The 12,870-nt window shown below is 44.7% G+C and overlaps 1 protein-coding gene across 9 annotated transcripts in view; it reads left to right on the forward strand.

Annotated features, from left to right (window-relative positions):
- Positions 1-12,870, forward strand: part of UBE2Q2 (ubiquitin conjugating enzyme E2 Q2) — an 80,842-nt gene that overhangs the window by 63,549 nt on the left and 4,423 nt on the right. For 5 of the 9 annotated variants that reach the window (XM_088789412.1, XM_019751210.3, XM_019751211.3 and 2 more), the window contains 3 exons: positions 309-367; positions 7,767-7,815; positions 8,240-8,335. In XM_088789412.1, coding sequence (XP_088645538.1) covers positions 309-367; positions 7,767-7,815; positions 8,240-8,335 — 204 coding nt within the window. The remainder of the gene's footprint in view (positions 1-308; positions 368-7,766; positions 7,816-8,239; positions 8,336-12,870) is intronic. The other 4 variants (XR_012491105.2, XM_019751216.3, XM_019751214.3 and 1 more) reach the window with 2 other exon arrangements.

Consider the following 12,870-nt stretch of genomic DNA (forward strand, 5'->3'; position numbering starts at 1 on the left):
GGGTCTCAGCCCGAGGATGGATCCCGCTTACCTAGTGTGTCATCACTGGACTGTGCCTTTATATTGGAGGTGCCCCTTCATGTATGTCACAAATGTCCCCAAACACTGCTGTTTGGACCTGATCTTCACTTCATTTTTATTTACTTCAGTTTTTATTCCATTTTATTGTTTTGGTACTATTTTTGCTGTATGACCATCATTCATTATCAGGTAACAAATGTACACATTCTTTATAGACTACTTTAAAATCTTTTTGTATAGTATTGAGGATGTGCTGAAAGAACTAAATTTACTTATTTGCTTTTTAGGATAACTTTCCGTTTGATCCTCCGTTTGTCCGAGTGGTGTTACCCGTTCTCTCAGGAGGGTGAGTTTGAGTGCCTGTGTGCTGCAGAGTGTGGGAAGGAAGTTAAGAGCTTGGAGGCCCGGAAAGCTAGGCTACCCCCTGTTCTGACGGAGGAGGTCTGGGCTGGGGCCTTGGAAGCTGAACCTGACGCAGGTCTCGGGTGAGGCTGATGCTTGGGGACCACACTTTGAGAACCACTGCTCTGAACGATGTGTTGTTATGGGTAGAGTTCTGAATGGCCCCTATTTGTATACATCGCACCATAAAAAACATAATGTTTTCACAATATCAATTGTGACTGAGTGTTTAGAGAAAGTTAGGATTGGAGAGTGACTCCCTCATGCCTGTGATCCTAGGAAAAATCGCAGGATAGCTCATGGCCTGTGGAATGGGCCATCGAATTTCTTCCAAAGGTGGTGGTTACAGTTTGCTAGAATCAAGTGGTAATTGTCGTGCATTTTTATTGACACTTCTATTGCTCTTTTGGATTAAAACTCACAGGAAGGGTGGGGGAAAGGTGAGAATTTTACCGACGTTGGTTTATGCCCCCCATAAAGTAGGGGCAGTAAACTACTTCGAGAATTCTGACATGCTCAGCTGCCCAATTCCACTTCGTGAGATAATCCATGTTGTGGTGATTCAAATCTAAAAGTATTAGGTGCTTACTTTGATTATCTCTATGGTTGATATAGTAACAGTTTCACTGAGATGAAAAAGTAAGGGCGGCTATAAATGATTAAGGAAAGGATTTGGAAAAATTTTGTCAATTCAGGATAAATGTATAAAAATATTTTATCAGATCATTTTGAAATGTGAAACAAACTTCACCAGCATAGATTCTCCACATTTTTGTTGTGAGAAATCCCCCAAATTTTAAGAATCTATGATCTTAAATAGTTTACCACCTCGCCGTGGAGGCGAACACATGAAGTGGTGAATGCGGTTGTCCCTGGGTATCAAGAGGGGGTCAGTTCCAGGCCTGACAGCTCCATTTCTCCAGGGTCTAGGACAGCTCTCGGCATCAAGGAAGTCCTTGATTGGTTCAGTCATCTGTCTGTGACTGAGGAGGGTTGGTTCCAGGACCCCCCAAGGTACCAAAATCTGAGGGTGCCCAAGCCGCTTCCATGAAATGGCGTCTATTTGCATACGATGCGCACCCCCTCCCGTTGACGGTAACTCATCCCTAGGTTACTTGCAGCACCCCGTACTATGTGGGTGCTGTGTAAATAGGCGTGCGCTGCATTGTTTAGGGAACAATGATAAGAGAAAGTCGGTACACGCTCAGGACAGACGCAGCCATCGTCGCCGAACTACCTGTGCACGTCAGCAACAGGGACGCACTAATGCCGTGTCCAGTTTTCAAACCTCTTACGTAGTTTTTCTTCACTGATTCTTTTTCCATGGGGGGTATTATCCCATTATTCAAATGGATAATTTGAGTAAGTCAGCTTGTACTTAATCCAAGTAAATCTTCTGACTTCTAATCAGTGTTTTTGCCATTATATCAAAAGCCAGCGATATAAAAGGAGGTTAAAAGTGCTAAGTACCCCATTGATGATGCTCAGATGCTTAGTGCGACTGCAGTTGCCTGAGGTAAAAGAAGGGCGTTGCTTCTGGCGGCGGTGACCTGGGAAGACTGTGAGAAGGTGGGGTCGCAGCTGGGCCCTGCGGTGTGAGTGGGGCCTGGTCAGCTGGTGGTGGTGAAGGAGAATCGTCTGCCTGGTGAGAAGCAGGCACAGTGGCATCTGTAGGAAAGAGCATGGAGTATTCCGAGGGCACGGGGCCAGTCTGCTGCACGACCCCAGGGCAGGGTTCACGCCAGGGAGTGGCGAGAAGCTGCCGGCAGAATCCTGGTGCTACACAGGACCACGGACTGGTAGAGGCTTTGTGGTTCTCGGTAAGCCAATCTTTCTCTAACTGGTTCAGGAGCAGGGAAATAGCAGTGAAGAAAACGTTCTAGAAAGCTAGATCTGCTGACAGTGGCAGAAGCCTGGTAAGAGCCGGCGCCCCCGTCAGAGTGAAGTGATGACAAGCTCCGTTGGTACCTGGTGGGGGGGCTGGGAAGCCGCCTGAAGGCCAGTGCGCATGTGAGGCGGGACCACAGCGTCGGTGCTCACAGCTGCCCGTCAGTGAGGAGCGGGCATCACTGCCAACCTGGTGAGAACTAGAAAGTGGGAAGGACTGAGGGAAGCAGCTGCGATTGCAGAGCCAGGCTGGAGCTGAGACTGTGGCTCCGTGCGTTTTACTTCACGCATCTCCTAGCTCCTACCCCGTTTCTCTGTTTCTGGCCATCGCCAGACTGTTTTGTGAGCAACACCTTTACCGTGACACGTTCTCATTTGATAGAAACTCACCCTTTTGCAGTGCACAGTGAGTGGTTTTCAGTATATTCACCGAGCTGTGCAGCTGTCACCATCTTACTCCGGAACATTTCCTCACCCCCAGAAGGGACCCGGCCATCAGCACTGACGCCTCATTTCCCTCACGGCCCTGCCTGCGTGCAGCCACTCCGCTCCTGTGCGTCTCTATGGATTTGCCTGTTCTGGACATTTCCCACCGTTGTGTCTGGCTCCTTTCACTTAGCAGGCGTTTTTAAGGCCGGGCCGCGCTGTGGTGCCCACCATCCCTCATTCTGTGCTGTGGCTGGTAGAGTCCACTGTGGGGACGGAGCATGTTTGTTGGTCCAGGACACCGGCCGTTTCCCCCTTTCGGCGTTACAGGCACTGCTGCTGTGAGCCACGTGTTTTCACGGTCTCTCGGAGGTTGCGGTGTGCCGATGGCTAGGTCCTCTGGTGACGGGTAAACTTTCTGGCCACGTCAGCCTGTTTCTCAGGGGCCCGCGCTCCAGGTCCATTCCCACAGACTGCGAGTGCCAACCGGCCTTCCTTCCTGTTCTGCAGTCTGTCCCTCCCAGGTGCCACCGCCAGCAGCGCCCCGCGCAGCTCTCAGACCTGACGGGGTTTCTTGGCAGCACAGCCACATGGCCCATGGCTTCTGAGCGCGAGCCGTTCACCTGACTTCATCATGTAGGACTTCCGAACTGGTGCTGGGTCCTTTCCCTCTCTCCTCCCTCCATTCCCGGGGCTTTTTCAAAATTGAAATTTCAGGATAATTGTATATTCACACACCGCTGTAAGAAATAATAAAGACCCCCAGTACACTTTGCCCAATTTCCCCAGTGGTAACATTTGGAAAACTAGAGTGTGATATCACAACTAGATGGTGATACAGTCCATTGAGCTCATTCAGCTTTCCCCAGCTCACTTAGAACGTGCACGCGTGTGTGCGTGTGTGTGTGCGTGTGTGTATGTGTGTGTACGTGCTAAGTTCTGTACAACTTGATCACCTGTGTGGGTTTGTGTACCTGCCACCACAGTCAACATACTGGACAGTTCCAGCACCACCTAAAGGGCCTCTTGTTGCCCTTTCAGATCCCACCCATCTCCCTCTTAAAGGCCTCTCTTCATTCCTGGCAGCTGCCAATCTGTCCTGCATTCTGATCTTTTAACAAGTTGCGTAATATGGAACTTACATCTTGGGACTGTAATCTTTAGGACTTAGCTTTTTTATTCATCACAGCCCCCTGGGGATCACCTCTGTGTGTGGCTGCTTTGTTCCTTCTTATTGCTGAGGACTGTCCATGGTGTGCCCTGTGCCACACTTTGTTTAACTGGTCACCTGCCGAAGTGCTTCTGCACTGATCCCAGGGCTTGGCTCTCACAAACGCAGCTGCTCACATGTGTGCGGGTCTCTGTGTAATGAGTTTGCCTTTCTCTGGGGTCCCCGTCCTGGAGAGCAGTGGCTGGGCCATGTGGTCATTGCCATGGGAAGTTTTTAAAGAGACTCCAAACTCTTTTCCAGAGTGGCTGTTCCCAGTAGGAATGTGTGAGTGGCCCGGTTTCTCTGCACCCCCTCAGCATCTGGGCTTGTCACTTGTTTTTATTTCAGCCATTGTGATGTCTCGTTGTGGTTTTTCATGTACTTGTTTGGCAACTTTGTATACTCTTCAATGAAATACTTATTCATATCTTTTTGCCAATTTTTTAATTGGCTTGTTTGTTATATTGTTGAATTTGGAAGTTTTTGACATATTCTACATAGTAGTTGTGTTGGACATGTGGTTTTTAATTTCTCTCAGTGTATAGCTTCTTAACAGAATTTTTCTTAAAGCAAAAGTTTTTAGTTTTGATGAAGTTCAATTTATTTAGAAGTTTTGCCTTTGGTGTCAAATCTAAGAACTCTTTGGCAGTCCTAGGTCCTAAAGATTTCCTCCTATGTTTTTTCTCAAAAATGTGTAGATTTTTACAGATGAGTCTGTGACTCATTTGAGTTAATTTTTTCATAACTCAAGTGTGAGGTGTAGCTCATAGATGTCTGCCTAATGTCTGATTGTTGAGCACTGTTTGTTGAAAATGCTCCTGTGGCTTTTAAACTATGTCTGTGCAGTGACTGTCGGGTTTACATCTCACATTGCTCTGTCCGACAGCTGCCGTGTTGACACCTCTGCCTGGAAGTCCTCTCACACCCCACACTCTACGTTGCCATCGCCATCGCTTCTCTCATTTCCCACGTCCAGTCCTGTAGTTCTCATCCCTCTTGAAGACTTCTCAGACTCAGTCACGTGTCTCCATCCTGTTGCCTCTACCGTCAGGTCTCTGTGGACCGTTTCAGAGCACTCCGGGCTGGTTCCTGGTTCTGTGGGAGCTTTTAGAGTGATCTTTTACAAGACTGTCTGATTCTGTCGCTCCCGTGTCACCTCTCCACGTCCTCCCACTGCTCTTATTCCCGTGTGTACTCTCCACGCCCTGGGACCTTGCCCTGCTTCCCCTCCAGCCCTCCTGCACCACCCTCTCCCTGCTGCTACCCCACTGGCTGCCTTGCCGCCCCACTGCCCAGCAGACTTTTTCCTTGTGACAGTCCTTATACACTTCCTCCGCCTGTAATGTCATTTCCATCCACACTTTAATTCCTGGAAGTCTCAGCCCTGCCTCACCCTTAGAGCTGCTGTTCCTGACCACCAAATTTAAAGTAAGGCCCTGATTGTCCCTTCTCAGAGAACTCGGGGACCACCCCCGACTTTATTGTTTCTTTATCGAACATCTGTACTCTCTAGATTGTAAACATCGCGAAGGCAGGGACAAGTCAGTTTTCTTCATGCCTTGTAACGTACATGCAGCAAATCCTTGTGAATGAGTGAACGAATGCGATAAGGAGGTGTGAGTTCACAGAGTAGAGGGGGTGAGGGTGATACCCACCCCCAGCCACCGCATTTCCATTCACTTTTGTGAAACCCCCCACACTTGGCCGTCTCTCGCTTCGCCTACTGTGGTGTAGAAACCACACATCTGTAGAAATGATCAGAGCCTGTTGCTGCTTGTCCCCTCCCCAGGGCGTGGCGAGTGGCTTGCAGCGGCTTTCTCGGGGGTGCTCCTTGGGCCCCCGGCACCCACGAAGAGCCCTCCCACCTCCGAGCAGCCGGTGGTCTCTGTCGGCGTGGATGTGCCGTCATCTGTAGGGTCTGTGTGTAAGAGGCAGCACTTTCTTTTACCCCTGTCTTGGGCTCAATGCTTAGAATCCCAGCCTGTTTCCTTCGCTAAGAAAGGGCAGGGTAACGACCGTTTTACATGGCCTGCCCCCACCACACACACACACTCTTCTGTTTCCATGTGATCATTGTCAAGAATTGGACTAGAACATGAGAGCTTTATATTTCTCATCTCTTTAGGCCATTCAGGAATCACGTTGTAGCCCGCTCTCCACGTGCGCTTTTGGAGCTGCTGCCCTGGTGTGGAGCCCAGCGAGGGCGCTGTGGGGGCGAGAGCCCCTGCACAGGCCTCTCAGCTTGTCCCCGCCGCTCTCCAGCCCCTGGCTGTGGGGGCTCCTCTGCCGGGCTGGGGAGCCTGGTGTGGCGCGGGGCCCCTTGCTCCTCGGTGGGGACCTCCACAGCTGATATGTCCCTCCCGATTCTAAGCCGGATGTGGGACCAACCCCTCCTACCAGGCTCCACGTGGCTTAGTTGAAGGAGTGCGGGCGGTTCTCAGGGAGGGTTTTCTGTGGTTCGGTTGTGACTTTGATGTGGGCGTGGGAGGAGGCGGGCACAGCGTTTACCTGCTCTGCTACCCTGACCGGCGGGCTCACTGTGTACAGGATACACTTCTGGCCCAGGGGGAGATTCAGAGAACTGGAGGTAGGTTTCTGTATTCTGGAGCACGGGAGAATATCCAAAGAAGTTTGCAGTCCCATGATTCTCCACCCAAATTTAGTATTTTGGATTTTTTCTCCTCTCCCATTAAACTTTTACTGTGAAAAGTCCCAGAGTTTGGGACAAGTAAGTACGAGAGACAGTTGCTTAAAGTCTCCAGGAGAGGGTGTTATTGAATGATTCCCATTATTGAATAATTTCACTGTAACTATTATTATTCATGATGATGGTCGACAGTAGATGTTTTTAGATTCCTTACTTCTCTGTCAAGTAATTTGGTTTAGTCAACACGAGGCTGCATTGGGTTGGCCTTAGTGCAAAATTCACAGTCCAGATGGTCTTGGCACGTTCCACTGGGGTTGGCGGTGGCTTTGGAAGAGTAGGGAGCAGAACGGCAGGTAACAGAAAGGCAGGCCTAGACGACAAAAAAAATTGTGCTGGATTCAGTTTTCAGTGATCAGTGGGTGTTGCTTATGTATTTTCAGGATTAGCAGGGTTTTCCTTCTTTACTTATCATTTCCTTGATTTTATTTTTAGGCCTGGTAGTTAATGTATTTTGAAGTTTAAAATAACTTTAAAGGAGGAATGGAATTATTTTGTTTGAGAGAGTGTTAAAAGACTGAAGGATCTTGATCTAATGAATGATTTCCTACAAGAGATCTGGGAAATCCCCAGAAGTCGGCTTGGTTAAGAGAACAGACCCCACGACTAGAAAGGGAGATGGAGGCGTCCCACAGAGGCGCCACGGCTAGAACGGTCCTCACAACAGAAAGAATAGAAACAATGTCAGCCGTTAACTGCAGATGTTCGCTGGTGTTGATATGGTGAAATCATTACTTCTACCTGAGGCAAAACATTACCGGCAGGGAAATTTCCAGATGAATAGAACATGTAAATGCCATTCAAGGAAGCTGGTTCTCATGACCCCAGTCTCTGTAATATTTAGGGCTAAGTTCTTAGTTTCTGTATCTTAAATGTCTAAGTATTCCAATACTCACAACCATTATTTTTTTTAAAAATTAAGACTGTATTAGAGTGATGACATTCGAATTTTTAAATTACCCATAACAGTCCTGTAACCCTAACAATGGTTTTCATTTTGCCTGTTATCTTCTAATCTTTACATGCACACATACTTTGGTAGTAATGGTACTTCAAAAGTTAAGAAGGAATACTGAAATCTAGAGAATTTTGTATGATTCCTGTTTTCTGTTTAAGGTATGTGTTGGGTGGTGGTGCGTTATGTATGGAACTTCTCACGAAACAGGTGACTATTTTCTTATGGTACTCATATTTTTCAATTCCATAGAGTGTTTTCATTATGTAAGTTAGATCCTCTGTTGTGATAGCACCTACATAGGAATTTTACTTTATTTTAATAGCAGCTACTTTTAATAATGGAAAGCTATGTACAGAAGGTACACCAGTGAAGTCACATTGTACTTCGTGCTAATCTGTGCAGTGATAGTTGTTCAAGGTTATAATTTGCTCACATTTGGCATCTAGAACATAGGTTTGTTTTCTTTTTTGTGAGATTTTGGAAACGGTCCAGCTTTACTTTTACGTTTGACTACAAGCTGCTTAATATTAACCTGCGGTTGTTGAGTTGTTCCCTGCCATTTTGTTAAGCGTTCCTAAGTGGGAAGCAGGAATACCTTGGTGTTTTACAGAAATGCCTTTTCTTCCCGCAGGGCTGGAGCAGCGCCTACTCCATTGAGTCCGTCATCATGCAGATCAACGCCACCCTGGTGAAAGGCAAAGCCAGGGTGCAGTTTGGAGCAAACAAGGTACTTTCGTTAGGTGTCCTCTGGATCAGGAGCTGTACTTCCTGTTATCCTGTGAGGCTTCTTCCTGTTCTGTTACTACTGTCCTGTTCTTCCCGTTCTGTTAGCCTGCTCATTTACTATGAGCACTCTATCATTTTAATTTTATTGTTGGTGTGTGTACATATATAGTTAAGCCCCAGTGAGCACTTAAACGTGTTAGGCTCTCGCCTGAACTTTTTACTTGTGGTAACTCTTTCAACCCTCCTAAGAACCTAAAAGTAGGTGCTCTCGTCCTCGTTTTGTAGATGAGGACGCTGAAGCACACAGGTCAGGTAACTCGTCTCAGGTCAGAGGAGGCCGAGCGAGGGCTGGGACCAGACAGTCTGGCGTTAAGTCTCCGCTCTTAACCGCTGAGTTCTGTTCTTACTACCGTATGTCAGAGACATCTTCCCATGTCTAATCGTAGGTATCTGGAAACGTTTAAGTGGGTCAAGGACCTACTCTGAAGTTACAAATGTGTTTTGGAAAAATATTTTCGTGATGGAAATCGTCCTGACCTAACATTCAAACAAAATCTGGCTGTCCCTCCAGTTCTGTGTGAATTCTGGTTCCACGCCTGTCCAAATAGTGTTAGATCTACGTGTGTGTCATAACCATGCTGCATGTCAGATCGCGGGCCCCCTAGACTCCGAGCTCACAGAGGAAGCAGGAAATTGAAAGGCTGTTTTCAAACATCATTTATTTAAGATGATCCTATAAAATAACTCGTATTTCCTTTTAGCTCTTTAACAGCTATTTCTTTAACAGTATATTCCTTCTTTATACTGGAACCAAATGCCATTTGTATAAAATCTAGAAGTTAATTAGTGAACACTACTGAATTCCTCAACTACTTTTAATTAGCATTTCTTAACAGCATGTATATTTCAGGTATTTTAAATTTGGCAATAGACTGATTATATAATAGAACACCAAATTTTTATTTTTTCTAATGATAAAATTTATGCTCACTATAGTTTCTAAAGTAGAAAAACTATAAAAAGCTCAAAAGTTATCTGTAATTTGACTATCTAGAAATACTGTTAACATTTTGGTGTACTTTTAGTCTTTTACATTTTTCTTCCTGGCATTTATTTATATGTAAAACTTGATGTTAAATATCATCATGCTTCAAAAAAAAAAAAAAAAAAATTAGCGTGATTTTCTCTTTAAAAGAGAAAATACAAAAGGTTTAGAACAGTGATCTTTTTGAGTAATTGCAAGAACATTTCACCAGTAACTCACTGAGTGAACTTACCTCTCTGGGTGTCTGTATCTTCACAGAAATGCAATTGGTCTGGATAATTTAAGTCTCTTCCAGTTTTAAAATTCTATAATACCAGTACTCTCTCCTCTATCGTGGTTCAGTACCGTAGTCCTCTTAGAATCAATCAGTGCCAGTATAATTGCGTTAAACATTTCCATTTCCATGATTTGTAGTTTCCTTAGCAAGTAAACATAACCATTTTGCATAAAATGCTAAGTCAGGCAGCTAAAAATGTTTACATATTAAAGTATGTCTTAGAAGGTAAATTTTTCGAATGGATTATTATGATGAAAACTTAGTCTTCCATTTTTTTTCTTATTAAGAAATATTTGTCAATTAAGAATGTGGAAAGTTTGCTTGACATAATATGAGTTTTACCTTCCAGGATTCTAAACTCGTCAGGGAATAGTCTGAATGTTAACTACTATCAAAAAAGAGAGGTGCTAAGTGGTATTTAAAAATATACTACCATTTGTGTGTATGAAAGAGAGAGTGAGAGGATATATTATACAGATGTTTTTGTAAGTAGAGAATATCTCTGGGTGTTCACATAAGTGCTGACAACTATTGTTTCTGATAAGCGGATACTGAAATATTGAGGGGTGCGATTAGAGGTGGGAGGGAGACTTTGCTTACTGTAAATTGCTTGTGCTTTTTTAATTTCTTTTTGCCATGTAAGTATTACTTCAAAAATATTTAAAATATTTTAAAGGATACTATCAGCTATTGATTGAAAATGAATATTTGTCGCCTGAAAATATTACTAAATGATAGAAATGTATGTAATTCTGGAAAACAGGAGAAGTCGCCCGCCAGCACCTGTGCAAGTTGGAGGGAGGGTCCCATTGCTGGAGCCAAGCCCTGCGGCTTCGTGCAGGCAGGGTCCCTGCACAGTCTCGGACTTTAGCTCCCCAGGCTCAGCTGGCAGAAGCCCGGAGCAGGCCACGGGCAGGGGGTGTTGACCAGGCTGGTTTTCTGTTCAGTTCACATGGCACACAGCCTGTGAGGTTAACTCTGGGCTGGAGTCGTGAGAACGTAAAGTGGAGTTTTGCTGTTAGGCCTTTTAGCAGGAATTGGAGGGTCAGCCAGGCAAAGCAGTGCCCCTTAGAAGCCTCCCTTCACTGTATGCAGGGAACGGTAGGTGAGTGAAATAGTCAAGTCCTGGACACAGCCTCTGGGCAGGCGCCTAACCCATTTCTATCATCAGGAAAGGCACTGGGCTTTCCTGCAGCTCACAGGCCTCCAGCTACTGACCTACAGACTCCCTTAGTCAGTGACCACGTGCAGATGAGAGACCCGGCTTTTGTTTCTGCTTCCAGGCAGTGGGTGGGGCAGGGGTTGCTACCTGTACTAAGCAGTCCAGTCTTCTCTCTAAACGAGCAAGGCTGGGAAACCAAATCTGAGCTTCTCCAGGGTCATGGGGCTAAAGTGGCCTCATGTCAGTTGTGCCCACAGTTCTTGTCAGAACCACATATAAGTACTCTTTAGAGGAAAGCATTTCTGATTTAAGTCTGCAGGATTCCCAAAGGTTAAGAGCAAGCCAATAGGGAGTCAGAGTGAAAGAGCACAAGCACACAGAGGCAACCCGTCACCCATGGGTGGGCAGAAACTCCAAGTAAGACACGTGTTCCCGAAGACTGCAGGGCCAGGCATTATGAGATGCAGAATAGATACTTGATATTAGAATTGTTATATTAAATAATAGAATATTAGAATCTAACATAGAAAAAAAAAAGAATCATAAAATTGAGCAAACAGTAAGACCATCAAGAATGATGAGACAGATTTGAAAAATAATGGCAGAGAATTTGCAGAAATGAAAAGTATAATTGTTGAAATGAGAAACTCGATGGAGTAGACATCAGAAGAGAGGATTGATTGATTAGAAGAAACAACTCAGAATGTCGCACAGAGACATGGGGATAGACAACATGACAGAAGTTAGGAGGTGGATATCAGAGCAAGGTCTAAAATATGTCGCGTTGGAATTTCAGGAGATAATAGAAAGTGAGAGAAATAGAAATCAGAATGTAAGCAAATCCAGATAATCAGTCAGAACAAATGTAAATGTGATATAGCTGTTGTGTCAAACAAAACAGATTTTCAAACAGAAAGCATCAGTGCTACTTAATGGTAAAAGTCTCAGCCAGGAGGGAATAATAATTTTTCACTTTATGTAGCTATTAACGTAGCCTGAAAATACAGATTAAAAACTGATTAAACTACAAGGAGAAACTGACAAACTCACTATTATAGCCGGAGACTTTAATGTGCCTTGGTTGTGGTAAGTTAAACGGACATGTCAAATACGTAGATTTGAATGACCAATAATTAGATACTGCTATCCTTCCCAAGCAAAAATGGAAAAAATGTCATCATATATTAATCCATACAGCAAGGAAGATTAAAAAATGATTGGTACCATACAGATCATATATTGTAAACATGAAGCAATTAAGGTTAGAAGGCAATAATGAAAAGGTGAATAAAAAGCTACATGGATCTGGAAATTAAACACACTTCTAAATCATGGTTTAGAAAAAGTCATATGAAAATTTCAGAATGCTTGGAATTGACCCTCCCCCACTGCCTCCCTCCCTCTTTCTCCCTGCTCTCCAAATGGTTACAGGATGAGCAGGAAAGAGAGTTTTCACTTAGAATGTGTTTATACATTTTTTATACTTGTGTGAATTTATTGAAAAACATTCTATGACATAATATATGTGTACGCCTCTATGCAGAATGCTCATGGTATGTTCTTTGGAAGTTAGGATGTAGGTCAGTTGTCTGGAGGGGACCAAAGAAATCCTAACTGGGCTCCTTAAAACAGGCTCTAAAAGAGGCCTCCTTTAGTCATGGCTTGGGACCATTTACGGGCATTCTTTAGACTTTTAATTCAAAGTGTCATTTACATGTATAGTCCTCAAAGCTTAACGTTTTCTTCTGTGATGGTAATATTCTGTAGTTTGTTCTTTTGGACATAAGTTAGGAGGAAGAGAGTGCATTCTACTTGGGTCCCAGGGGCCCCCTTTAACTGGATTCATCCGTGGGAGGGACACCGGTCCTGTAAGGCCTGGTATTTGTCCAGTGGTAGGACTATCAGAATGAACTGTGAGGCTTGTAGATTGTTACTGGAGTACAGTTTTGGTTTTGTTAGCCTTCTAAAATGGTAGAGAATAATGAAATTGAGAAATGAGGGTATTCAGTTAAAATTCTTTTTGAAATGGAAATATAATTGTTTCCTGTGTTC

The sequence above is a fragment of the Rhinolophus sinicus genome, chromosome 13, assembly GCF_057876585.1.
Source record: "Rhinolophus sinicus isolate RSI-liver-muscle chromosome 13, RSI-T2T, whole genome shotgun sequence".
NCBI classification, from domain to species: Eukaryota; Metazoa; Chordata; class Mammalia; order Chiroptera; family Rhinolophidae; genus Rhinolophus; species Rhinolophus sinicus.